The following is a 27,539-nucleotide window of genomic DNA, read 5'->3' as shown; positions in this document are numbered from 1 at the left end:
TGTCAGTCTAAGTCTTCATCTGACTATCATTTAGAGGCAACGAGCGTGCGTATTAGTGTTTATGTCGCAATTCAAGTAAAAAAAATGTTAAAGAAAAAATTGCTGGGGCGTTGCTTTGCTGACGTAGCAACTACTGTAGTAAAAAACAAAAACTGCATTGCTGCAGTTTTCCTCCTGTCCGATAGATGGCATACCCTTCAGACAACCTTGCGTTATTTGGTGCAGCTTCGTGAGTGCGGAGCTTGGCAGCAAGAGAGCAGGCGAGCGAGTTTTTTCTTTTTTTTTTTAAGTATCTTCGTCTTTCTGATTTTCAGTCTTTTCGACCCCCGTGGCAAGAGAAACGACCCGAGCGTAACGCAGCGCAGCCTGCGTAAAATGTACGAACCCTTCGCGGTGGAATAAGGAGCTTTATTGGACTGAGCTGGCGTAGAAAAGCCAAGGGAGTCGGACGGCGGTGAGGGACAGCCGGGGAGGGACCGCGGCACAACCGCCGCTTGCGCCACGGGGAGTCGGGGCCCGAGAGGGAACCTGCCTGCCTGCCGGGGCCCTCGGCTTCATGCGCCCTGCCTGCTTGGGCTTCGCAGCCGCACTCCAAGATGGGGGAGACCAAAATTATCTACCACCTCGACGACCAGGAGACACCCTATCTGGTGAAACTGTCGGTGCCGGCGGATAAAGTCACTTTGGCAGACTTCAAAAATGTCCTCAAAAAACCCAATTACAAGTTCTTCTTCAAATCTATGGACGATGACTTCGGGTAACTGTTTTAGTACCTGCTTTATAAAGCTCATTTTAGACTGTCATGCTTGTGGATTTCGTAACGCTAGCGGTGCGAGACTTGCCACCGGAGCTGCCAGCTGGCTTGTCATCGCTTCACCTGGCTTGCGGACGCTTACTTAGCTTTCCTTTGTTAGCTGCTAGCGGCTAGCACTAGTACGGCTATACATAGCGTTTGTTTACATTGCTCGACAGGCTAGCCAACGCGGCTCCTAGCTTGTAGCAATTCTGACATAAATTCAGCTTTGATATCACGAGAAGCCCAGAATGAGGATTCAAAATGCCATTTAAAAGCGCTTTTGTTTGGTTGTTTTGATAAAAACTGCAAAATAACTAGTTTATATAGCGTCACGTATGCCAGTTGGCGAATATGTATGTAAAGCTAATGCTAACGTCAGTGGTAGTTGTCCAGCAGGCCGCAATTGAAAGCGTTTATTTCATCTCGCACTAGTGCGCCGAATTGTCAACAAACTAGTGCATACTTGGTCATCACTAGTAAGTCCACACAGTGTAATAGAACAACGACTATGAATTAAGGGACGTTTCGTAACCTCTACTAGAGTAACTGCCCTTCTATTGACACCACCCAAATCTTGTCTAAACGTTTCTATGCAAAATGACGTTATCAATATTGACAAGGGCACAGGAGCGTAATGACTAGTTTACTAATGAACATTTTACAGTCCTGTCTTTTAATATTATATGACATTTCTACCCAACAGTGGAATGAGTGTTTTACTAATGTTTTTTTAAGCCTCTACTTTTTGCACTTTAATGAAATAACTCTTTATCAGTGATGTTTTTTTTTTTTTTCAATTGCGGCCTTCCACTATTAAAATGTAAAATATTCCACTAGTAAAATGTCTATAGTGCACTAGTGGAAGGATGAAACAATCGTAGAACAATTAGGGTGCTGGGGTAATCGGAATATTTTTAGTGACATTTATTCCACTATTTTAGGACATGTCCTTGCACTAGTAGCATGACAATTTCTATTTTTTACAAAACTTTGTGCACAATAGTAAAATGACTATGACACAGTAATGTTTTAGCTAGATATGTGCACTAGTTAAACAACCGAGGTATACTAATCAAATGACCATAGTGCAGTAGAAGAATGGTTGATATTTTTTTCTACTCATTAGTGACCTGCCTACATTTAAATATTATACTTTTATTAATCCAACTATCTTGCAGCTGTCAACTAAGTGCTCATTTTTTCATCATTAATGATTGATGCCAAGGATTTCATATACAGATTTCAAAATGCTAGTTCAGTCCAGGCAAAAAAACGGTAGAAAATTGCCTAAAAATAAGCAGTTAAGAGCATCTTGTCTGGGTGATACGTACACCCAAATACAGGCTAATGTCCCAGACTAACTTGTAGTTTGAACTGGTTCGTCCACCAGGCCCCCGCTGTTGTTGTCCATTAGTCAGAGGAATGCAGAGTTACACTTAGGAATTTACCCTTCGTCATTGGCAGATTGATGGCCACGTCCCTTTGTGTTAAAAGGGGGGAAAAAATGTTTATGTTAGCGTGTCCCCCATCAGACAGTGGCTTCCCAATAGTCAAAGGGGACATGTTCTATTTGAAACAGGTGAGCCAGGTTTCTGGAGTTGTTTTTGGTCCAGTTCAAATAAGGGTGGGGCTGCAACTTGGGCACATGAGCAAAGGACTGCTATTCATATTGGCAAAGGAAAAGGGATACTTTGTAAACAAAAAAGAAGAAATAGCTAGGAGTCAGACAGCAAAGCTCTCGATAAAAGTCCTGTTGGATCCAGTTGTCTTGACTGAAGTATATTATTCCATGTCGTTTCTCTACTTATTTATTGTGGATGAGCGCTTAATCCGATGCAGATGTTGTGTAGCTATCAAGCAGCAAAATGAAAGTCAGGGATTAAAGGGTTGGCATTCCCACTGTTAAATGAGACGGCACCAATATTGTCAACAGGCGAACACCATTATATGTATGTCGCTGGTCTTGTGTATACACTGACTGGTGTACTGCAGGGATTCTTCAAAGTGTGATTGATACAACTACCACCCTTGGTATGCAACTTCCCACAATGGGTACACAAAAGAATCTTTTGTATTTAACTTAGGATTTCAATACATTTCAATTGAATGTTGAACAACTATTTTTTTTATTTTGGTAATAAATAAAATGATCTTCTGCTTAGTATACTTTTTATTAGTTTCAGTTTTAATTTTGATAAGTATTTTTTGTTGGCGTTTAATGTATGTGTTGAGTTTTGCATTTCATCAGGATGCCCCACTAGTGTCTATCGTGGTTGCCCATCTCCATTGCCTCTAAACCAGTTTCCGATTTTATTGCCCTGAGTGCTTTTGTTTCTACAAGTTGACTAAAACTCAGCTTTGTTCACTTTACAGTGTGGTAAAAGAGGAAATATCTGATGACAATGCAAAACTGCCCTGCTTCAATGGACGTGTGGTGTCATGGGTGAGTTCAAACGCTTCAAGTACAAATTTTGTTTTTGTCATGATCTGAATTACCACAATAGTTTGGTTCAGTGACAGACGTGTCACTGTGCGTGCTTCTAATAGGCTTCCAAATTTTTATTGTGAGGATGTAAATCACAGACATTAACTGGTTTCACCACGGAAAAGTTTTGAGCTGGAGACACAAGAAAAAGACAGATCTCCGCCAAGGCTGAACATTAATGCCAGATGACAGTAGAGTCCAAATTCAATTGTATACATTTGTGAGCAGAGCAGACGTTATTCCTTCTGCTCTTGATAAGAAAAAAAAAACTGAAGAAGGACAAATGGTGTGCTGTCTTCTATCTGTCATGGTGGAGATTGGAGATGGAGCTGAGCCGAAAAGCAAAACCCAAATTGCAGCCTTTGCAATTTGAAAATGGCCATTTTTACGTTTAAATTATTTTGTCCAATTTAGGAGTTTGTTAATTTTACATATGATTTGGGTTCAAATTTTCATTGGCATTCAACCTAGGCGCTTCGAGGTATGTGTACACAGAGAAAAAAAAAACAAAAGCCTCTTAGTTTGTACTCGGTTGAGGTAATAAAGTCTTTCAGTCATTTGGTTGCTTTCGAACATTCCAGACTCTGGTTGCTGAGGCACGCATGTGTGTGTGTGTGTGTGTGTGTGTGTGTGTGTGTGTGTGTGTGTGTGTGTCTACTCGTCCGTTCGTGTGTGTGTGCGTACGTCCCATCTTTCTCATCTGTTCCTCAGTGAGTTTCAATCCTAAATCTTCAAACTTTTGAACTCTGCATCCACCCATCTTTTGTTGCCAGGAGTCACTGTCCAAGTCCAAGAGTGTTTTCTTTTTCATTCCATCCTGCCGATTGTTCATGCAAATGAAGTGTTTATATGACCGCAGCCCACTGTTTGGCCTACGAGCTAGGTACGCTAAGCAAAAGAGTACAACAGCAACATCCGGATCTGACTTCTCGAGATCGCCGCTAACTGAATTCCATTTGTTGGCCCACAACCGTATTCATTCTCCAGGGCCCTTCGCAGCTTCCTGATAATGTCATTATCACATAATGAACCCAGCAGCAGTGCACATGCAAAATGGCTGCTGTGCTTGATGCATTGTGTTTCCATGGGTTTCATTTATTCCAATATTTGCATGTGTTTACAGGCTTCTTTTAAGGGGAAGTACACCCGAAATCTCTCTTTAAAAAAATAAACACTAGCCCAAACACAGCATTTTGATTAATCCTTTATTAATTTAATTTAATAAATGAATTAATTTCATTTAAGCGATCGTGTGTGTTTTCCAGCAATTTTAAGCAAATCTGAAATAGAGTGAACTTGACTGAACAGTTGCTCAGGTTGTGAGCTTTTTAAATGATTTTTTATTTATTTAATAACTTTTTTTGTAGAATTGACTGTAAGGCTACTAATTTGGCTGCCATTCAAAATTTGAAATGGTACGATAAACACAAATGCACATGCGCTTTCACACAAAAAAAAGTGTTAGTGGTATTTTCCAATAACACCTACAACTATCAATTATTTACTCGTGGCTAGAAAGCATATATTAATGAGGTACTGACCAATTAATTTCAAATTCAAATTGTACTAGAATGCAATTCTCTAACTGGAAAAGCTTCCATTTGGAGGGGAAAAAATAACTAATTTATAAAAGAAAATACATCGGAAGAGGAACTTGAAAATGGAATGACATCAAATCACCATATTTTATTTTCATTGATTCTTACTTTTTAGAAACGCTCCACTTGAGACATGGCACGTTGTGCGGTGGGCCTTAGCCACACAAGTCAACGCACGTCTAACATTCAAGCATGCACTTGCGCATAGTGAGTCACTGCAAGGTCCCGAGCAGCCATTCCGCTATCTCCATGACAAGAGAGACAAGTGTTTACCAGGACATGGCCTTCCTTCCTCCCTTCGTGGCTTTGAAATTGGATTATCAACAACTGAAATCACAAGACATAACAAGTCATTAAAATAAGAAGAGACTGACCGAATCTACTGTAACTAGCAGGTTAAATCTCACAGGGAGTTTTCCGTTGTTCATGCACACATGCTACAAAAAAAGGTTTATTAAGTGCCTTCTCAGATTCTGATTGCAAAATGTGTCGAAGCATATATCATTGGGACCTTGTGCATATGTAAATTGGTTCATCTTTTTTCAAAGCGCACCACATTTTTTTTTTTTTCTTTTCCAATGTGTCAGCTTGTTTGCCTGCACTGACCAATGTGTTGTTTCAATGGGTTGATTGATGGCCCTCTGGGGTCCAATGGGGCTTGGCCTGCAATCAGCACAGCACAACAGCAGGACGACACCCTCTGGCCTGTTCCGTTTCAATGGCAGATAATTTTTGCAAATGAAATTATTTTCAATAGCCCATCTTTGTGCACATCTACTGACCTCTTTAATGAATGAAATCACCTTGTCCCACAGCTTAATGGGAGTATCTTAACTTTCACAGACAATCTAGTGAGCCAATGTTCTATTTTTGCCTCGCTGTCTTTTTCCCATTTTATCTCTGATGTGGAATGTTTAAAAGCAACTCATTTTTCTCTTTGACGCTAAAGCCCTTCTGGAAAAAGCTAAATTCCATGAGGTGGTTGGCAAAACTGACCCCCTTTTTGAGAGCCTATGCAGCTACTCCTAATGTTGTTTCCTCTGAGTTAGCTGCTGATAAACATTTCAATTGTTCATCCATAATTTGTCACATTCAGTTAGAGTCAATGATAGTTAAAAGCCATACAGATACTGAATTTGTAAATCGGGTTGTGATGTAGTGAATTCCTATTTTTTTCCTCTGACGGACGCACCATTCCTTTGTTGTAGCTGGTTTCGGGAGACGGCGCCCACACGGATGCAGGATCGGTGGCAGACTTGGAGGCTGCGCCCCCTTTGGAGAGGACAGGAGGCATCGGAGACTCTCGACCGCCTTCTTACCAGTCAGTCTAAGGCCTATTGCTAATGGCTTCACATTTGTCCAAGCAGAGCCCCAAACAAAATACAAAAAAATGTGCATACTGTTGAAATTGCCTTTGTCTCCATCTGTAGTGGGAAAGCAGCAAGCGGTCGGGACAGCTTGGACAATGACACAGAGACAGGCTCCGTGGTGTCACAAAGAAGGGAGAAGCCCAGACGCAAACACAGTGACCACGGTCAGGAAGCCGTTTGTGTCGTGTACTTTTGCACAAAGCAGATTAAAGTGTACCTTTTATCAAGATTAACTTGTATTTGCTAGCTTTGTATCTACTCTATGCTGTGTTTTGGGATGCCTGCCCCTTTGATTGGCCTCACCGAACCAGTCCGTCCTCCCAATTTGACTTATGATGCATTATGATGCATTGTTCCTGTCACAGGCGGGAGGCAAAATGGGTTCTCAGCACGGCCGGCGGGGCGCGGAGGGCCCGAGTACGACAGCTGCTCGTCTTTCATGAGCAGCGAGCTGGAGTCCACTTCCTGCTTTGATTCGGAGGATGACGACGCAACCAGCAGGTTGGATGTCCCGCCTTGTGCCTTTCAGTTGTGAAGTTGAAGAGAAATCAGCAGTGTGTTTTCTTAGTCTGCTGGAATTACAGCTAATGAATTATGCAAGAATGAGCTTGCTTGACCTTTTTGTGACCACCTCAGGTTTACATTGCACGCTGAACATCACCATTTTTAAATGGGAATTTCTCTCAGACGTTTAGTTAATCATTTACGTATTGGCCATAATGGGACAACATTTTGACACAGAGCTACTGTGTGTCTTTTTTGTTTCCCAGGTTTAGTAGCTCAACAGAACAGAGTTCCTCCCGTTTAATGAGACGACACCGCCGTCGCCGACGAAAACCTAAAGCCTCCAATCTGGACAGGGTGACACCACACAGTCAACTACATACTTCCTCATGATATTACAGCAGTGTTACAGTTTTGGCTCATGTTCCTTTTTTGTCGTTGTTGTCCTTGTCCAGTCGTCGTCATTCAGCAGCATCACAGACTCCACCATGTCTCTCAACATTATTACGGTTACTCTCAACATGGGTGAGTTACCAGACTTTTCATAGCCAAAAAAAGACTATTAATTGCCAGTTTTTATAAACAAATTCGCACACACATTTTTTTGTCTTAATAATTTGTATAGTGTGTTGCTTGCACTTGTTTCCCATGATTAATGATTTACTAATAATAAAAATGATTCGTAAAGTAATCCAATCATAATCGTGTTGTTAAAATGTATTTAAAAGTTTTTCCTCGTTAAATTTTGACATCACATTATAAGTCTATGAACAATCCATGCCTTTTAATGGACTTTCTTTTCTATTTTTTTTTTTAAGTCTAATAATACAGTAGTTCATGTTTACGAATCACTGAATGCCAGTAAGTCAGTTGTCCTGAAGCATAAAATGTCCCTTGAGGAGAAATGTGGTAGAACAATACAGAGTTCCCCCACTATGTTGCAGTTTCTCATTCAAGCAGGGGCTGTGTTGCAGAACATCTCATTTCTGGTAACCTCTTGCAGGCGTTTCACTTGACATGTTTTCATTAAGCTAGAAGACTTTTTTTCAGTCAAAATTTTATAGTTTGGTTGTACTGTGTATGGTGTTAAAATATCCAATGTTTTATTCTCTTTTGTTTTACATCAATTTTACAATAAATGATGTGAAAGTGGCAAAACCTTTTGAAGCATGCACAGACAGTCTCTTATTTGAAAAACTGAGAAAGCAAGAGCACACCAAACAGATGCTAAGGAATATTTCAAACTTTTTTTTTTTTTTTTATTCAAAGCACACAAGTGGGGTTAAAGTTTTAAGAAAATGTGTATTGTGGGGGTGGAAGCTATCCCTGTGGTCAATGGGGCGTCACTGTACTTAGCTATTACTGTGGTCAATGGGTCTTCACTGTACTGAACTTGACTGTCAACAGGAAATCATATATTGTAATATTTTCAGAGAAATACAACTTTTTGGGCATCAGTATCGTGGGCCAGAGTAACGAGAGAGGAGATGGAGGAATCTACATCGGCTCCATAATGAAGGGCGGTGCTGTGGCTGCTGATGGACGCATCGAGCCAGGGGACATGCTGTTGCAGGTGTGTGGCTCTGTTTGTCGCATGCACTGTGTGAAATGCACCCAGGGAATTTCAAAATATGCGTTGGCACGTATGTGGGATTCAAGGAATGTGTGTGGATCAGTGTCTGTCAAGTTTGTTTTCAGCGCCAGCAACTGAGATGAAGTCAATTGAGAGCAGTCAGTTTTGAAACAAAAGGCTGCCATAGTGCATCTATGGATGCTTCAACAATGTTGTTGTTTTTTTCCTCAAGTGTATTATTTATTCTTTTATATTCAATTTATGCTAGTAGAAGCCCGAAGGATAAAATGTCCCTTGAGAACCCTTGTGGAATGGGACTTGGTCACTTTGTACGCAAGTTTCATTATTGTTCAAGATATCAAATGTAACACTGCTTACCAGCATGTGCATTGTTAGCCATATTCCAAGAACATGGAGGCCAGAAAAGTGAGGGTGTACATATTGTAATGTACGGCTAGCGATTATTTGCCATCCACTGCAAGTCAGCTTCCTTCCCTCAATTGAAATATAGCCAGTCCCGCTCTATGGTTGCTGAGACTGTGAATCTTTTATAACTCTTTAGGAAATCATTTAGCAATGGGTCTGTTTGTCTTGCCATAATTGGATTGGAAAATATTTTCATTGTGAGGGAATTATGAGACGCCTGGCTTTGTGGTTTTTGTCATTCATTTTAATTTCTTCAAGTCGACTTGGATTTTCCTTGGTCAAAATAACTGGCAGCCATATCCACATATTATCATATTTATGTAACTTGTGTGTGGACACAATATACAGTGGACCATCAGTGTCCACGGGAGATGATGACCAGGTACGGAAATAACAAAGAAATATTATTATCACGTATTCTTTTTTTTTTTAGTCTGGTCTTGTTTGATCGTTTTTTTTTACTCGGTTTTGTTTGTATGGAACACATTCATTTTTTTGTCTAAAATAAGTACCTATTGAGAAAACTGACTTTTGATTTGACAACTATAGCCATTTGCCATGTAAATTCCTATTTTGGTTTATGTAATGTTTTTTTCTTTGCTGGGTGTAGGTGAACGACATCAATTTTGAGAACATGAGCAATGATGATGCAGTTCGAGTGCTGAGGGACATTGTGCACAAGCCCGGGTAACAGAAACTCACAAATTTGCTCACATGCCCATCAATAAATATCAACAATAGTGAAGATATGAATGTTAAGTCTGCCCTGCATTGTTAATGTAGTACTAAATGTGCAAAATGTGTCTTTTAGTCCCATAACTTTAACTGTGGCCAAATGCTGGGACCCAAACCCACGAAGCTGCTTTGCTCTGCCAAGAAGTGAGTTATTCTTTTGCTTTCTACCCTTGTCCCAAAGGCTGTTTCCCCCAACCTTTATTGAGACGAAGCACATATTTTAAAATTCTGCAGCACCACACCAAACAATAATATCACACAAAAGTTTATGTATTGCTCAATGCAATGCATTCTTTTGGATATCTTTCTACTTTGGCATGGAGGGAACCAACCTTGTATTTGATCTACCAGGTGAGCCAATTCGACCCATTGACCCTGCGGCATGGGTGTCGCATACTGCAGCGATGACTGGGGTGTATCCTGCCTACGGTATGAGCCCCTCCATGAGCACAGTCACTTCCACCAGCTCCTCCATCAGCAGCTCCATTCCGGAAACTGAGCGTAAGTCTAGTCGTCATCTTACGCATGCATCCTATGTTAGATATGATACAGTTGAGAAGGGATCACAGAAGGGATTCGGCTTCCAGGATGCTTTGAATGAAATAGTTGGACTTGCGTTATTGTTTGTATAATTCAGTAAAATGCAGCAGTTAGTCTCTCCCAGGGAACTGCATCTCCTCAGGGCATGTGCCAGTCATAAAAAAGAAGCAGCAGTAAAACAGGCCCCGATCCAGATGACATGTTTTATTTATCTATTTTTTTAAATAGTCATTGTTATTTAAAAAATAAAATAAAATCACAAACTAGTCTAAACAAAAAAACTGAAGATGGTAATAAGTATAATTATGTGACACTGATATTTGCACATTTAGTGCGAAGTGGATATACTCACAGTGAAATATGAATTTTTACAACACCCAATAGTGATGATAGGCAATACAAAAAAATGGATGAATGCACAAGGTATAAAACTGTTGGTTTGCATAAAATGTACAGGCATGTGCACATATATATTTCATATCATATTCCACATTGACAGTTGGAAGTCTTCAACATCTGAATCTCATACGACATGGAATGCCCCGTCTCCTGCACACTCTGACTTAAAAAGCCACATCACTATCTGTATCTCCTTCAGATGTGTTAGTAAATGTTGGGAGAGCCCAGCCCTGTTGCTGCATTCCAGCAAATTGTCTGAGCTCCAGATTTGACTGCTCTCAGTTTCATAGCTCACTTCCATCTGCTCAATAACCCTTTGTCAAAAGTCAGCCATAACTCACAACTCTCATCCCCCCTGTAATTTTGTGAAGGAACGTTTTGTTTTTCGGTCTTTGAGAATAATTGCATCTGTCTTGTGACACTTGCACGCCCAGATTTGCTCTAATTTGATTTTATTTTTTTTTCTCCCTGTAAGTTCTGGATCCCGTTTAAGGGTGGAAGTAAGTTGATGTATGTTAAGGCTTGAACTTGTACCCTTGCCAATTTAAAAACTTAAAAGAACAAAAGGTGAAAGATGTTGCGCCAATAATTTTATTAGTCTCTTAGGATTGCATCATTCAATAAAAAACAAGCACGAAGAAAGACATTAGGCAATCTAATGAAAGCCTCAACTGCATCATGGAAAATATTTTTAATACACACCCCTTAAACATTCTGTAAATAATGTGTGCACTCGGAAAGCACATGAACTATTGCATGAAAATTTTTAAAACAATGTGACCAAATGATACATTTTGTTTTTTTTTAGCTCAGAAACATTCACTCCAGTAGGACATTGTTGCACACTACTCACTACCCCCAGTAGGCATTTGCACTTTAATCTAGGGAAGTGAAGGAATTACTGACCTAATGGGATCTCATAAAGCCTATCGAGGGCAAAAAATTGAAACATAGTGCCCCCCACACACACACACACACACACACACACAAAATACAATGATTTTGCACAAAGCAAAGATGAGGAACATTATTTCTTTATTTGTTTTTGGGTAGGACATTTGGTTCACGCTTTTATAGCTGTTATTAAGTAACTTTGAGTCCTTGTTCAAAATTGAAGTCCAACGTAAACAAAACTACTTGATTTCATCCTGGTTTTCTCTCCAGATACTGGAAGAGGTAACAGGAAACCACATATTATTTATTATGATTTGTAAAGCAGACCAGTGTATGAATCTCAAGTTTGAAAGAGGAACAATTTGAATACTTAGACTGTGACAGAAAATGATTCTCCCCATTCTGCCCAAAATTGTCAAACTTCACCTGTGCTATGAGCTGTTTTAGGAAAGGAAATCATTAAGTTGATAATCGCTAACCTTGAAAATGTTAAATATTTGAGGTAGAAATTCCTGTTGAGTGAGGACGAGGACGTTCAAACCACAAACTCAAAATGAGTTGTGGGGTTTTGCAGCAAATAGCTTAGCTTATTTGTTTGTGTCAAATAGTCTTAGTCACACAAAAACTTCCGGTTTGAAGGATGAGAATCTGTTGTGAATGGGAAGATTAAAAGGCACTTCCACGCTGCATTATATTGTCAGCGCAAGCTGAAGTACCTTGGGGCAGTTTTGAACTTAGTGGACATTAAGAGAAGGAGCTGTGATACAAATGAAATACGTGTGTTCATGCTATTTTTTCTCGAGCTAACATTTCTAAATGCTACCTGGTACCTTAAAAATAACTTGCTTTTTCACCACGTGCAGTGCAAGTCTCCCAGAGCTCTGATCGCTTGAGAAAGGGCATCTTAATTTTGTTTTTAATGTCCAACTTTGCCAAGATTTCTTGCTGTTGTCCCTCAGAAATCTCCCCTCCACCATCATTCCTAGTGGACCTGATGAAGTGTCATCACAATGGGTTGCCGCCTGGTTGGTAGAGTGTGTGATGTGGCTTTAAGTGTGTGCAGTGTGCAACATCCTAAATTGTGTGCTGTGCTGTGTTGTGTTGGTCATCTCCAGGACACCACGAACTAGAAGAACACCGATTTAATTTTAACGTGTGGTCTTCTGTTTGAAAATCTCGCTTCAGATGATGCTCCGCCTGTGCTTACCCCAAAATGTCCTCTCTTGTCCTCCTAGGCTTCGATGACTTCCATCTGTCCATTCACAGCGACATGGCAACTGTTGCCAAGGCCATGGCCTGTCCAGAGTCGGGCCTGGAAGTGCGGGACAGGATGTGGCTGAAGATCACCATCGCTAACGCCTTTATCGGTATCATCTGCAAAATCGCACCATGCAGACATTCGGATTGTTGGGGTCGGGTTGAGCTTGAATGAATTTTTAGCCTTGTTTTGCGTGACTAGGCTCTGACGTGGTGGACTGGCTCTTCCATCACGTGGAAGGCTTCACAGATCGCCGAGAAGCGCGTAAATACGCCAGCAACCTGCTGAAGGCTGGCTACATCCGACACACCGTCAACAAGATCACATTCTCTGAGCAGTGCTATTACGTATTTGGGGACCTCTGCGGCAGTGAGTGACAATTAACTCTTGCGCTAAAATGTGAAAAATTGTCATAAACGTTTGCTTATGCCTTTTTGCCTTTCAGATATGACCCACCTGTCTCTCCATGACCATGACGGTTCCAGTGGGGGTGCCTCAGATCAGGACACCCTTCCGCCTTTGCCCCATCCGGGGGCAGCTCCCTGGCCCATGCCGCTGCCCTACCAGTTCCCCATCCCTCACCCCTATGACCTACCGCAGCCCTTCCAAGCTGCTGGCAGCGCCGGAAGCCAGCACAGCGGTAAGTGCCCAAACACAGTCGACCTTTCTGTGGCCGATGAACCATATTTGATATTTTATGGTCTTTCTGAAATACCATAAGATGCCACTAAATTCCTGTCCAAAAAGGAATGTAGTAAAGTAATTGGCACCAAGGAAGTTTGTTGAAGTGACACATCTCAACTGAGGGTCAAACATTAGTTTGATGAGGAGGAACTAAGATGAACTTGCGTTGTTAATTGAATCTTGGGAGAGTGTTGGCCACCAGTATGTTCTTTTTTTTTTATTATCACTAATCCTCACTAGGGTCATGCTGGAGCCTATCCCAGCAGTCTTCAGGCAGGTTACAATAGGATAGTGTGAAATTGGCTTGTATGATTAACGCTTTTGGGATTATATATTCATTTACACTTTTAGCAAGGCATTGGTTCTGCACGGTCTGTATTGCATAAAGTAAAACATGCGCAACATCAGTGTGATGTATGCGCTTTGAATCCAGAAATGAAATCAATACGGCATGTTTACACAGAATCTGCTCAAAGGCCTAAAAAGAACATAGCCTGCCTCTGTCACAGGAGCAAACACATTTCTTCTAACCAACGTTTCGGAAGAGCCCGACGTCCACCAACTTGGATTAGAAATATCCCCCGTGTAGGAGTGGAAAGTCCGAAGTTGTGGTTGCAGCAGTTTGCTCAAATAACAGCCGTGTTTACTGAGCCCACTGTCTGCCCGCATCTCACACATCCTGTCCTGCTGCTATCCTAAAACTCTGGTGTAAAGTAGACTTGGTCCAGTGGTTCTCTGATGTTTTTGCTTGAGGTAGCACCTTTGCGATATTTCAAGTATGTCTGCACAAAGTGTAGCCATGCTCCCGTGTTGTTGTTGTTTTATTTTTTTTTGTAAACTAAGGCTTCCAATTTGTCACAGTGCTTCACTTGTAAAACAAGCAATGCCTGCCAGACATTCCTCCTGCAGCTTTTTCAACGCTGCTGTCACCCTTTTTGAGAGCCTCCTCGAGTGGTTTCATCCAAGTTACACAAGTCATAGGTTCGATTAATGGTGGTCAATATTTTAAAATAATGAATCTTGGGCTCATATTTTGCATATTACAATAAATGTTTGATAGCTGCAGTTTTAGTGTTTTAAGTCCTGAAATGTATAAAAATGAGTGTCGTTTGTGCAAGCATGTAATGTGTGAAAATCAGGTCAGCAGCAGCCTGACGCGAGCAAGCGAGCTGCTCATGTTTGTGACTGAGATTGAGTGAATGATTTACGTGCCACTAAGCGTCGGCGTGCGCTCTCGTTCACCCGCAGAGAGCAGCGGCTCCAACTGCAGCAAAAACGAGGGGCGCAAATCCGGCGGCAGCGGGAGCGAGCCGGACGCCAGGAGCCATCGAGCTCCCAGCGAGCGCTCGGCGGCGGCCCCTAGCGAGCGCAGCGCGCGCAGCTCGGCCAGCCACCGCAGCGCCGTCTCCCATTCGCTGGCCTACGGGCAAGGCCTGGTCTACGGCCCCCCCGGCCTGCCCCCGCAGCCGCCTCACCTGCCCACGTCCGCCCCCGGCGCCCCCCCGGGCAGGGAGCTGGCCTCGGCCCCTCCCGAGCTCACCGCCTCTCGTCAATCCCTGCGCATGTCCGTAGGCAACGCCGGGGAGTTCTTTGTGGACGTCATGTGATTCGGGTCGGGGGACGAGCGGAGGAAAGCGTAGCGGGTCGGGCCCGCCGGCGGAGGCGACGTTTGCAGAGGCCTCGGATTCCCAAAAGCATGGATGCCAGCCCTTCTCTGTTTGTGTGCTGTGAGGAAAAAAAAAATGTTCGCCTTTTTTGTGCTTCGTTCCTTAGTAGTTGTGGCCATACTTTCTTCAGTGAAGAAACACGCCCACCCAATCCTCGTTTGTCCTCGAAATTGAACCAAGCGCCCGTCAGTTTCCGCCTCTCAGTGGGGACGTCTTAGTGCAAGGACAATGGGAAATGTTGCAAACAGACAAAAGGGGGGGATGACTCGGCGCTTTTCTATGTGGATGTTTTTCTTTTGTTTTTCCTTTTGCTCTTCCCTCCTGCCTGTCTTCCTTATCTTAGCGTTCTCTACCCCCCCAGCCCCCCATGAGTCCAAGTCACAACTGAGGAGGGAAATAAAAGATTCTAACTTCCTCCACTAACAAAACAGCACAAGTTGGATTGAACACTAACTGTTAACATTTTCTGACTTAAATGTTTGCTTGACTTACGAGAGAAAAAAAAGAGAATATCAGTTCTTGCTGTCAGAATGTTTCTTCATGTATGTAGTTGATCGCAACCAGTTTTATTTTGCAAAAAGTGAGCCTCAAGATCAAGTCATTTGTACACTACATCATTACGTTTCCATGTCTTAACCCAAGCATTTTTAGTTGGTCTTGTTGCAATGTATAGTGATGGGGAAAAAAAAATCTTACCATGTCTTTCACACTACTCTTTATCAAGGAAATGCATTTTTATTTATAAATATAGTTTTATGACTTAACTTTATGACTGTGTTGTTTTTCTAAGCATGTGCGTTTGCACAAAGTAGTAACGTACAGGTCTGTGGTCGGCCAAAAACTAAGCTAAATGAAAATCTGGACCTAAAAAAAAAAGTATTTACAAAGTTAACAGAAAAAATAATTAGGGGCTTTTTAAAAACCATTGAAGAGACATTCCACCTACATGATTAACTTTCAAAAATTTGAGATCATTTGGGAATTATGAATATTTACGATTCAATGGTCGCCCATCAGGAAGTATTGAAACATTATGTGTGTGTAATATTATACTTCCCAAGGTGTCATGAATTAGATTTGGGAATTTGAGAGGGGTTAAACGTGGAATCCTTGGGAAAGTGGGAATTTTTCGAATGTATGAAAAGTGCTTTCAAGATGCCCCGCGATTTTTTTGTCATAGTTTGGGTCGGTTGATAAATTCAAAAGGAGTGCGGCGGTGAAAACGCTCGTGATACTAAGGAATAATTTTATTGGGATATGCTTAAGTTGGCCGTTTATCGTGGCCAGGCCTGGGTGCGGTTGGACTTGTAGCAGCAGCCGCGCCTTTTCCTGCCTCGGCGGAACGGCTGTGCGGGTCAGCTGACAAATATATACGCTGAACGGCGCGCTCCATTCGGAAGCCCGGAACTCAACTAGCGGTTGTCTGTCTGAACCGGGAACCTACCACTTCGTGCCAGAAGCGGAGGCCAATCGGTTGCTGGCGTCCGCGAAAGAACGAGGGTAAGTTCGCCGCGGTCGACATGGAGATTTGTCTGTCGAAGGACTTGAGTGACTTCTCTCGAGAATCTTTTGATGAAACAATCATCATTCCTGGGTCTTGCTAATGTTAGCAATGGTAGCTGGCGCTATGCTAATTTTGCGGCAAGTTAGCAAAGAGTAACAAGGTATCTGAAGGAAATGCGGAGGTTTTTCCCATTCAAATTAAATGCGTGAAATTCAGATGGAGCACAGGGTATTCATTAGACAACCAACGCGGATTGTTCTGATGTAATGTGACACTTAATATTATTCGGTATTTTGACATCATGCATCATTTTTGCAAGTTCGGCCTTCTTGTCACGGTTTCATATTATCGCAACCGGAAATAACTGCACTGTAGGTGGCTGTCTTGACCGCTGTCCTAAGCTAAATTAGCTGGCTATAGCTAACACTCATTCTCGGTCTTTATTCATCCATCACTTTGATCTAAGATGAAGGTCAGGGAAACATTTAAGTGTTAGTAATCTGCTAAGTTTTTCCACCGGGAAATGTTTTGAATACAGCTGTAATGCCATAGTCTGCATGCAAACGAGAACCGATGTGAAGCTTGAATAAACGTAAGGAAATGGGCCGAATACGCGGACATCTTGACTTGGGCCGAGATGGGGACCACCACACGAGTCGACTCGTGACGTGCTCACGACAGTCTTCTCCGGTCTCGACGCAGTGAAATATTTTTAAAAATAAAATAAAAAGTAGTCCGTAGTGATGCGGTGTTGTTTTGCAGAATCTCCGCGTTTCACTTATTCTGCAAGAAGTCCAAGCATGCCCTTCGTCTTTGCTCTTCCATAATCTTGAGTCAGGCTTTAAGATCATGTCTTGTAACCCACATAATATTTCCTTCAAATACGTTATGCGAATAAATTTTACATGCACATTTTGAAAGCATTGTTTGTTCATATTGATTTGCGTTTTTTTTTCTGATCCTCACGTTTAATCGCAGAAAGTGTCTATTCAAAGTCACACTGCTTGGTGTCACCGTGCGCCACACTATTTACTGCTAATCTTCTGTTAATCTTAACTGAGGAAATAAACTAGGTGTCACTGAGGTGAGATTAGCCATCATTGTGTAGCAAATTAACCTTTAACTGCCTCAACTGATTGCCTCCATATAAATAATCGATTTTTCAAATCGCTGTCGTTGTTTAACCTTGATAATTTCAACTAGAACAACTAGGATGCGCTGAATTATCCACGTACATGACAAGTCTCCTCAGTGATGTTTAGGGTGCATTAGTAGAATGGATTTTTTTTCCCCAGTGATGTTTTTTCCACCACTGACTCATCACTGGGAACTCTCATAGAATAACTAGGGCATACTAGTAAAATGACTTCACACATTTCAGCCCAAAGAGCTATTTATCATGGTAAAATAATATCTCGTTTGCAGTCATTAATTGTGTAGGGGCAAAATCGGTGCATCTACAGGGTCTTTTAGACAAGCGTTAAAGTGTGTGTTTGTGTATAGGGACAAATGTCTCTCTGTAATGATGGTCACTAACACTAGCTTTCACTTCTTCATCACCCCCCCCCTTCCCTTTTCCTCCCTCCCCTTTCCTTCCTCCCTCTATTGCCCACGCGTGTGTCCTCAGGCAGAGTTTGGTTTCATCATGGCCTGTTGGGTCTGAGAAGCAGCCATCATGATCGGAGGATTGTTCATCTACAACCACAAGGGGGAGGTCCTTATCTCCCGGGTCTACCGAGATGATATTGGGTAAGTGTGATGATTGGGATTGGCTCAAGTGGGTCTCACGCAGGCGCCATGGTTTCCCTTGCTCACTCACAAAAAAATCCACATCATGTAGGGCCGCTTTACTGCAAGAGCTATTAATGCTGCTAAAACGTTCTCCAGATATCATATCACCAACACCGTGTGTCTGTTCATCATGCACAAAAATGTCTGGTGCATTTTTGCTACTCTTCATCCTCTTTTCCTCTCTATCATCACTTTCCTCCATCTTTCCATCTTGGCCCATGTAGGAATAGGTAAGAGAAGCTCATACCTAACAAGCATGCTCCTCAACTTTTCCCTCTCATGGCCACAACCTAAACTTGCATGTCAATGGAATTTAGCATAAACATTCTTTAAGCATGAGTCACCCACTATCCAAGCAACTCAGACCGATGAAAAGATGCCACAATATACTCTGAAAAGCGTTTCCGGTACATTAGCATGGAGTCTGAGCATGGCCTATGATGAATGGTTCCAGCCCACGCTTGGCCTTTTTGGACATATACAGTACAAAGGGAGAAATAAAAGTAAGATGAAGATCGCATTGAGGTTTATCCCTTCAATGCAAAACTACTTTTGCATCAATGGTAATTCCCCATATTAGCTTTAACCTGCATTTTTTGAGACACCTCCCCAAAGTATCCAGCAAAGACCTCTGTGTAACTGGTGTCAAGGAAGTGAAAAAAAGTCTACACACCCCTGTTGAAATGGAACAGTTTTAGGATGAAATAAAAGACCAAAAAGTCATTTTATAACTTTTTCACCATTAAAATGCTTCATAACCAGTACCACACAATCGAAACATACAACCTGCAACAGTTTCAAGTGCCTCTTATTAACCTTAAATAAATTTGACATGTCTTAGGAGACCTTCACCGTTTTGTTTTGTTTTTTTAACATGTCTTTATTGAGCTTTCTAGTAGAAGCTTCTCAGTTTTGTGCTTCCGCTGCTATTTGGAACTGAAAGACATTTTGCCATGTGTTTGGATCATTTTTGTTGTGGGCTGATGAAACCAAGGTTAAACTTTTCAGCCATAATATATGTCTTGGCGCCACCAAAAGAAGACCACACAACGAGTAAATCTTTTGACAAGGTGGAAAAGGCAATTAGTGTTGGCACAAAACATATAGGCTTCTCCCAGAAAGCAAAATAAATAAAGAGATAAAAATCTAGGAAAGCCTACTAGAACAAATTTGAAGGTGCTATAAGTTGCGTTTGAATGTACTTTTGGGATATTTCGGTCCTTAGTCAAGTCTTCGGCCTCAGAGCTTTTGGCGTTTCCCTGGCATTACAGGCGCAACGCGGTGGACGCGTTCCGCGTGAACGTGATCCACGCGCGGCAGCAGGTGCGCTCGCCGGTGACCAACATCGCCCGCACCAGCTTCTTCCATGTCAAGCGCTCCAACATCTGGCTGGCGGCCGTCACCAAGCAGAACGTCAACGCCGCCATGGTCTTCGAGTTCCTCTACAAGATGTGTGACGTCATGACGGCCTACTTTGGCAAAATCAGCGAGGAGAACATCAAGAACAACTTTGTGCTCATCTACGAGCTGCTTGATGGTAAGCGGTCGCTAAAGTCGGGTGTGTTTTGTCCAGCCCCGCCTCCTCTGTGGCTTACCGCCGGTTCCGCTTTGTGTTTGTTTGCGCAGAGATTCTGGACTTTGGCTACCCTCAGAACTCGGAAACTGGAGCTCTGAAGACTTTCATCACTCAGCAGGGCATTAAGGGACAGGTCAGTGCTCTCCGTGGATTCCGGGCACGTAAAGCTGCTTTTTGAAACACGCTCATATGTAAATATGCAAGCCAAATATGGAGCGCTTCATTTCAACTGAAACGAGCTTGTTTGTTTCCCACATGTAATGATCAAAAAGAGGAAAATGGTGGTGCTCTCAGATCATTCAACTAGAACACTTTTAAATGTTTGTCAGTGTCAGTAAAAGGTTTGGAAACACTTTAAATTTCTCCCTGTGCTGTAAAATCATATGCAAGTCGTTTCGGGTATGCAGCAACATGCAGAGAATCGTTTACTAAAGCTTAAAATATGTTTGCAATGTGTCGGCCGTTGAGGTAGTAGATGTGACAATTAAGTGTTTCCAAACTTTTGACTTGCACTAAATATGCTATATGGCTGTTATTTTGCTCATTTTTATTTTACGTAAAGTGGTAAAAGTTCTGAATTCTATTAGCTTGACTTTGCATGTAGATCATTAAGTTTAGGCTGTAATTCAATTAATTATAGGATTACTTACATGTTATTTTTCTGTGTTTTTTCTCCCTTTGGAATTAATCAAAATGGCTTCTTAGAATATTAAAAGTCTCAAACAATAGAAACTTTTCAACTCACTTGGCTCCCCAGCTCCCATCATGATACGTAATGCCAAAGTCGTGTATTATATGAGTTTTTCAACGAAAATACAATCTGATAGGTTCCCTAAAATCCGTACTGGCGAACTGTATTGAAATGATGCAACTATCTTTAACTTTCAGGCGCAATGGGAAATGTTTGTTGAGTGTGATGTAAACATTTTTTTTTTTTTCTTTTTACACATTCATTCCACATCTGGACTGGATTCCTGCTTCTTGCTTCAGCACCAGGTAATAAAAGCACGGCTAATATACTTTTGCACTCCACAATCACCTGCTGTTGTTTCCATCTGACGAGCCTTGCGGCGCTGCCTGCAGACAAAAGAGGAGCAGTCTCAAATCACCAGCCAGGTGACGGGTCAGATAGGGTGGCGTCGCGAGGGCATCAAATATCGCCGCAATGAACTCTTCCTGGATGTGTTGGAGAGCGTCAACCTCCTGATGTCACCGCAAGGTGCGTTTTGATGGACATTACAATTTATCTCGGGCCGCTCGCAACAGCCGGCTTTATTTCTTGAGACCGTTGCTGGTACAAGGCAAGTGACTGACCTTCACACACAAAAAAACAGGGGTTCTAGGATTGACCCTTGAGGAACCCCGCGTGTCATGGCCATTCAATCAAACACAAAAAAAAGGGGAATTCTAGAATTGACCCTTGAGGAACCTCACGTGTCATGGCCATTCAATCAAACACAAAAAAAAGGGGGTTCTAGAATTGATCCTTGAGGAACCCCGCATGCCATGGCCATTCAATCAAATGCAAAAAAAAAAAAAAAAAAAGTCCTTTTTATGAAACACGCATGGTACTATACGGGTCCTCTAACAAGGACTTACCTGTGATATGTAAGACCCACAACACACCAAGCTGATTTCGGAGGATGGAACTCATCTACTTGGTGTAGTGTCAGAATGTGGGCGTTTGTTTTTTAAACATCCCAACTTTGATGTTCAACGTAATGGCTACCTAGACAGAAGAGCATAAGGACATTTATCGTGAGTGAAAATGAAAGCTGTCCGTTTACTTGCGTATAAATAAAGCTACAGACGCGACATCAGACATCCAACAGTGCAAAGCGCGAAACGTACACCACGCTGTCAAAATAGTGACTATCGCCGCCTGTGGCACGGAGGAGTACTACAGCAAACACAACCTAGTAGTTGGCGTCCCTGCGGTGTGTTCATAGTGATTTTTCTGAGCCGAAATAATAGGCCGACGTCGCGAAGGGTCATGATGCCCCATCGTTGGCGTGGTGTGTAGAGGGCCTAACGTTACGCATTCCTTTGTTCAGGTCAGGTGCTTAGCGCCCACGTGTCCGGCCGAGTGGTGATGAAAAGCTACCTGAGCGGAATGCCCGAGTGCAAATTCGGCATGAACGACAAAATCGTCATCGACAAGCAGGGCAAAGGCGGCGCCTCGGACGACGCTGGCAAGAGGTGCGTTTCAAACACGAGAGAAAAAACAAAAAAAAAACACCACCCTGTACGTCAGCTTGTTGCCTTGTTCTGTTTTTTAACAAGACAAAATGTTCCATTTATTTGGAATTCTTTCCCCCCCTTTCCCTTTTTTTTTTTTTTTTTTGGATGCTTCGCTTTTTCTGTCTTTGTCTTTCTTTTTTATGTGCTGTACCTCAGTGATTTAGGGGGAGGAAGGTACTGTACTGACATGAATCCTCACTAGTGTATATACACACTACACTACACAATATTGTATAGTTGGTCCCTGACCCATTTGGACAGTGACGGATCATTTTTATGATTTTTGTCCTACACATCAGTGGAATGGCGTTCCAGAAAGAAAAGTAATCAGACAGAACACCCATCAAAAAATATTGTTTCATATTCAAGAGTTCTGGCCAGCGTGAATTTTATTTCATATACTTCAGAGGGTTAATTTTGTTTGGATATTTGACATCATTAGAAATATAGCCATGCTTTTCTAATACGATGTTAAATAAATCAAGCAAATTATGATTTTCTTCCCGGAAGATCCATTGGCATGCCAACTTCAATTTCGGCTTGCTTGTGCCGCTTGTTGCCTTTTGTTGCCAAATTCACCAGTTAGTCCAAATCCTTTTGAGACCCTGAAGTGGGAAGAAATCTGCACAATCGGGCCTGGAACTCCTTATTGATAAATATTATTACAAGACCTTTTAAATGAAATGGGAGACATGGGGAAAAAAATTGACAATATCATGACAATTATGCATGTGGCATCATCACTTACATTTAACATTTTACATTGACATTTAAAAACCAAATCACAACAGTCACTGTCCAAATGCAGTTCACAGTAAGTTTGGGAAATTGTGAGAGACTTTGTGTATGTCGTACATTTTGAGCCAGTTGTATTGAGGTGATAGACACCCCATTTTGTCACTATCCCAAAGTTATTGTGGACCATGTACTTGTGGGCCTTACTCTGAAATTCATGCACTAATATCCCTCTCTCCCAACCAATTGCTCATTTCCTCCTGGTTTCAACATTTGAACCCCACCCACCTCCCTGTTCAACTTCCCGCACAAACACCCGAAAGGGTCCGTGGTTGAAAACCCATTCACGTCTAGCCATCGTTTACTTGTTGGAGCCGCCACTCGTCTGGTTGCGTGCGTTTGCGTGACTTCATGGTAGACCGCGTAGTGCCGGCGCGCAGCGTTCCAAATTCACGTGCGTGTACCCCGACGCCGTTGTGTGTGCCAGCGGGAAGCAGTCCATCGCCATCGACGACTGCACCTTCCATCAGTGCGTGCGCCTCAGCAAGTTCGACTCGGAGCGCAGCATCAGCTTCATCCCGCCGGACGGAGAGTACGAGCTCATGAGGTCGGTTGGGACGCCCGATTGTAAAGTGAACTATTCGGGAAAACGAGGATGGTTTGATGGTACGCGCGGCTTCTGCTCGACTGCTGGCAGGTATCGCACCACCAAGGACATAATCCTGCCGTTCCGCGTCATCCCCCTGGTGCGCGAGGTTGGTCGTACTAAGCTGGAGGTGAAGGTGGTCATCAAGTCCAACTTTAAACCATCGCTTTTGGCCCAGAAGATCGAGGTGAGAACTCACGTCTCAGAAGGTCGCTGTCTTTCCTAACCTTTATAAAAAAAGACGCGCGTGCCTTGGTGGTCCAACTGAGATACAAGTGTCCGCACGTCCGTGCAGTATTTTGTCCAATGGTTTGATCTTTACATCAAAGGCATTTCACATCCGAGGAATATACTGAAGAAGACACTGGGGATCTGAAATTTCACCCAAATGGTGGCAAAATGTCAAAATTCAACTTTACACAACTGCTTAATCAGCACACTATCAGGAGTGCGCTATCTATTGGCTAAAATACTGTGAGAATGATGTGGATGAAAATGACCCAAATGTGATCAGAATATTACACAAGGTTTAGCCATGTTTAGCCAAAAACCTCCTATTTCATATGATATTGAATTTCCAATTAGCCAAAGGTAATAATCTATCTTTTACATAAAAAGCTTAAAAAAAACTTTAAATGCTATTATATAGGCCCTTTAAGAGTTAGAATTGCTTTTCTTCTTTTTAATAAAATGTCTTCAAATTGTTTTTCCCTCTCTTTGTCGAAACAGTGATTTACACCAGTATTTAAAGCAATCACAGCCAATTTCCTGATAGCCTTTGGCTAATGCTAATACAAGAGCTCGTTAGCATCTATGTGGTTGTGTTATACAACCGTTATTTGAACACAAACAGTGCAGCAACACATGAAGACTGTCAATAACAGAAATCAGTCATACCCCCCAATGTTGGTAATGGAAAATGCATAATGAATGTTGGATGGTTGAAATACATCAATGTCTTTTCAATAGGGAAAATTGAAACAGCAAGTCAAGGTAGCGGGAACGTATGCATGTGAAAAATGTGTTTGATCAGGACGGTACTTCCTCCTTCAGGTACGCATCCCGACGCCCCTCAACACCAGCGGCGTGCAAGTGATTTGCATGAAGGGAAAAGCCAAGTACAAGGCCAGTGAGAACGCCATCGTCTGGAAGTAAGTCACGCGCGTCTCGTGCGATCCTTCGTTCATAAGCGCCGGTCCGCCTTTGGAGTAAATCCCGCTTTCCCCGCGTAGGATCAAACGCATGGCGGGAATGAAGGAGTCCCAGATCAGCGCCGAGATCGAGCTGCTGCCGACCAACGACAAGAAGAAATGGGCTCGGCCCCCCATCTCCATGAACTTTGAGGTCAGCGTACAGTATGTGTGGGCGGAATGTGTCAAACGATGATGCACTTTTACTAGCTACACACACGGACTCTGGACATAACATGAGCGCGGTGTCAGTCACCTTTGTTGGCAGCTTATACCGTAAACAAAAAAAAAAAAAGTTGGGCAAACTCAACACTTCAGGCCAACAAACTGTGATAAAGTTGTAATCATTTAAGTTTAAAAATGTAAAACATTTTATATGGCTAGTGGAGCAGCGGTTTAAACCAAATACCCTAAAACATTCATACGTTCCCCCTGGCTGTGTTCATGTTTCATAAAGTACACAAATATATATTTATTCTTTTAAACTTTCCGCATTTAAATATATGCATATATATATTACCGTATTTTCTGCACTATTAGGCGCACCTAAACGCCTTAATTTTTTTAAAAAGCTGATGGTGCGCCTTATAATCAGGTGCGCCTTACATATGGATCAATATTGAGATTGGGATTCGTAGATGGGGAATGAAATGATAAAGTTAGCTTTACTTGTTTCTTTTGTGTGTTTACAGTAGAAAAAGGTTGCTCATATTGACTGAGTTATTATGCCATTGAGAGTTTAGAGTTATTGAGTTATTATTAATATTACTTTGAGTATTACTAATTGTGATTGAAAACGTTTTCAAATATGTCATTAATTGAGGGTGCGCCTTACAATCCGGTGCGCCTTATATATGGGAAAAGTTTTCAAATATGTCATTAATTGAGGGTGCGCCTTACAATCCGGTGCGCCTTATATATGGAAAAAAGTTTTAAAATGTCATTAATTGAGGGTGCGCCTTATAATCCGATGCGCCTTATAGTGCGGAAAAATCCCAATTTTAAAATTGTCCCTCCCCATTTTCACTTGGCAGTATAAAATAGAACAAACGAACACTTAGCCGTATCGGCAGGCCCTGACGCGATGTCCCCGCAGGTGCCGTTCGCTCCGTCCGGCCTCAAGGTGCGCTACTTGAAGGTGTTCGAGTCCAAGCTCAACTACAGCGACCACGACGTGATCAAATGGGTGCGCTACATCGGTCGCTCAGGAATCTACGAGACGCGTTGCTGAAGTGGAGCGCGGCCACCCCCCAATCCATCCTCTTACTGAATTTCTCAGTTGTCTCATCTCCCATTTCTTCTTAGCGCTTCTCTTATACGCTCGCCTCCTGACTAAATGTTGGAGATTGACATGGCATTAAAAAAAAAACTAAAAAGTGGTATAATGCACAGATATATGCAAAATGTGAACTATTATATGGTATATCTTGTAGTGATGAGTAAAGCAGGCGCCATGGCAAGGTTCAAGGGGGTTCCGTTGTGTTCATCCAGTGTTATTCTTCCGCTATCCATGCTACAAAAAAAAATGGACTCTAATTAGTCCCGCACCACTTTAAATTTAGAAGTTTCTTCTCTGGTAAGATGATGTGTAACTGTTGTGCTTTCACATGAATCTTGGTATAGTTCTTGTGTATGAGTAGTCCACCCCTCAAAAATGGCACCCACCCCCTTGTATTGTTGCCCACTTTCTAAAGTGATTTTGAGCTGGCCGCGTTTGTGTAATCCTGCATTAAAGCAAGGAAGAAGAGGACATTCCAGAATTGATGAGCTCAGCTAGTTGGTGACCCCCCCCCCCCCCTTTTTTTTAAGAAAATAAATCTTTCTAAACGTATCTGAAGCACTAAGACCAACTAGTTCCGGTGGTAGATGGCACTATATTTGGGAAATCAGGCCCTTCTCCCTCCAGTGTGATTTAAAGGTGATGTCTCCCCCTGGTGTTTACCTTTCCCCTGTCCGCTTCTTCATTATTGTAGACCTGGTGAGCGTTCTGTCCAATAAAATCTGACAATGTATTGAAAACATTGATTTTTAATGTTGTTGTTTAAAAAAAAACACCCGGAATGTTGTTGCATTTTTGATTACATTTATACAGGCAAAAAAAGAAAAATAGCACAGCGCGTTCTGCAGACTTTTAAATGCAACACGTAAAAGGACGCTCTGCCACATCCAATATGGCGGCGATGTCGACGTGGAGATTGCGAAACTTTAGATATTTATGTGTCTAAGGCTTACAAAAGGATCGTATGAACAGTAAATGAACATTTGAAGCGATCTTATCGTCCGACACGTAAGAAAACGAAGAAGTAGAAACTTGAGGTACCATTTTTGGGGCAGGCTCAAGTTTCACCATTTCCGTTAAGTTCAGTCAAACCAAACGGGTTGAGGGAGCTTCGTGGAATTTTTTAAAAGTTCTTTTGCCATATTTATTTAGGGAAAAAAAAGTCAGTGTCTTGAGTCCTTGCAAAATAGCCGTGCTACAGTGACACCTAGTTGTCAGTCATAGCAGCTACAATCCTCAATATGATTTTCCTAATTTGGGTTTACAGTATAAACATTTATGTTGGTCTGACCTGTCTGGGTAATTCTACTGATAATTAGACAGTTTTTGAGTAACCCTTTTTTCGGGGATCGTATATTTGTATAATGTCTTTCTCCAGCTACTTGAAGTGCTTCTCAAATAGTGGGTTGGGCCTGCCTTTGTTTTAGATTAAGTTGTAACCCGTATAAACGCTGTAAAAAATGTTGTAAACTTGTATTTTTTTGTTAGTATTAAAAAGGATACAAGCTTAAGTTTACAGTCCATATACAAGCTTTATAGATAACAATCGTATTAATTGTCAGCACATTGGAGGGGGGGTCAAAACGTTTTCGCTTTTCAAGGGGGGCTTGGCAAAATACTGTTACGTAATTTCCGGTGTCATTTTCGC

General features: G+C 42.1%; 2 protein-coding genes and 1 long non-coding RNA gene across 4 annotated transcripts; 2 read left to right on the top strand and 1 right to left on the bottom strand.

Annotated features, from left to right (window-relative positions):
• Window positions 1–218: 218 nt before the first annotated feature.
• LOC148414604 (segment polarity protein dishevelled homolog DVL-3-like) lies at window positions 219–15,693 on the top strand. 2 transcript variants are annotated; one of them, XM_088429655.1, is made up of 16 exons: window positions 219–757; window positions 3,170–3,239; window positions 6,088–6,200; window positions 6,310–6,413; window positions 6,615–6,750; window positions 7,020–7,110; window positions 7,209–7,278; window positions 8,187–8,326; window positions 9,363–9,439; window positions 9,564–9,631; window positions 9,839–9,988; window positions 12,280–12,345; window positions 12,556–12,687; window positions 12,780–12,947; window positions 13,024–13,218; window positions 14,511–15,693. In XM_088429655.1, exons 1-16 carry the CDS (start codon window positions 597–599, stop codon window positions 14,867–14,869), a joined length of 2,100 nt encoding a protein of 699 aa, XP_088285781.1. In that variant the 5' UTR covers window positions 219–596; the 3' UTR covers window positions 14,870–15,693. The 2 variants fall into 2 exon arrangements, with proteins under 2 accessions (XP_088285781.1, XP_088285782.1); XM_088429656.1 differs by lacking the exon at window positions 12,280–12,345.
• On the bottom strand, window positions 4,948–6,703 carry LOC148414605 (uncharacterized). The gene is made up of 3 exons (XR_015867463.1): window positions 6,072–6,703; window positions 5,486–5,584; window positions 4,948–5,206 (listed from the first exon to the last, which is right to left on the bottom strand). It is a non-coding gene; the product is annotated as an uncharacterized LOC148414605 (long non-coding RNA).
• A 506-nt stretch (window positions 15,694–16,199) lies between the features above and the next one.
• On the top strand, window positions 16,200–26,633 carry LOC148414603 (AP-2 complex subunit mu-A). The gene is made up of 13 exons (XM_088430365.1): window positions 16,200–16,429; window positions 18,061–18,182; window positions 19,496–19,761; window positions 19,851–19,933; window positions 20,791–20,796; window positions 20,884–21,019; window positions 21,855–21,999; window positions 22,198–22,215; window positions 23,264–23,383; window positions 23,474–23,609; window positions 24,476–24,573; window positions 24,655–24,766; window positions 25,709–26,633. Exons 2-13 carry the CDS (start codon window positions 18,109–18,111, stop codon window positions 25,841–25,843), a joined length of 1,329 nt encoding a protein of 442 aa, XP_088286491.1. The 5' UTR covers window positions 16,200–16,429; window positions 18,061–18,108; the 3' UTR covers window positions 25,844–26,633.
• The last annotated feature ends 906 nt before the right edge of the window (window positions 26,634–27,539 follow it).

This window comes from Hippichthys cyanospilos, chromosome 12 (genome assembly GCF_059441005.1).
Source record: "Hippichthys cyanospilos isolate Australia breed blue-spotted pipefish chromosome 12, RoL_Hcya_1.0, whole genome shotgun sequence".
Taxonomy (NCBI): domain Eukaryota; kingdom Metazoa; phylum Chordata; class Actinopteri; order Syngnathiformes; family Syngnathidae; genus Hippichthys; species Hippichthys cyanospilos.
The sequence above is the reverse complement of the archived record's forward strand: the minus strand, read 5'-3'. Positions and strand labels throughout refer to the sequence as shown.

Bases quoted from the DNA above. Each gene is read 5' to 3' on its own strand.
- LOC148414603 (XM_088430365.1), top strand. From the start codon at position 18,109: ATGATCGGAGGATTGTTCATCTACAACCACAAGGGGGAGGTCCTTATC. The intron at 23,384-23,473 runs GTCGGTTGGGAC...GACTGCTGGCAG, and splicing joins GGAGAGTACGAGCTCATGAG to GTATCGCACCACCAAGGACA. The intron at 24,767-25,708 runs GTCAGCGTACAG...ATGTCCCCGCAG, and splicing joins CCATCTCCATGAACTTTGAG to GTGCCGTTCGCTCCGTCCGG.
- LOC148414604 (XM_088429655.1), top strand. From the start codon at position 597: ATGGGGGAGACCAAAATTATCTACCACCTCGACGACCAGGAGACACCC. The intron at 6,414-6,614 runs GTCAGGAAGCCG...TTCCTGTCACAG, and splicing joins ACGCAAACACAGTGACCACG to GCGGGAGGCAAAATGGGTTC. The intron at 9,440-9,563 runs GTAACAGAAACT...TGTGTCTTTTAG, and splicing joins GACATTGTGCACAAGCCCGG to TCCCATAACTTTAACTGTGG.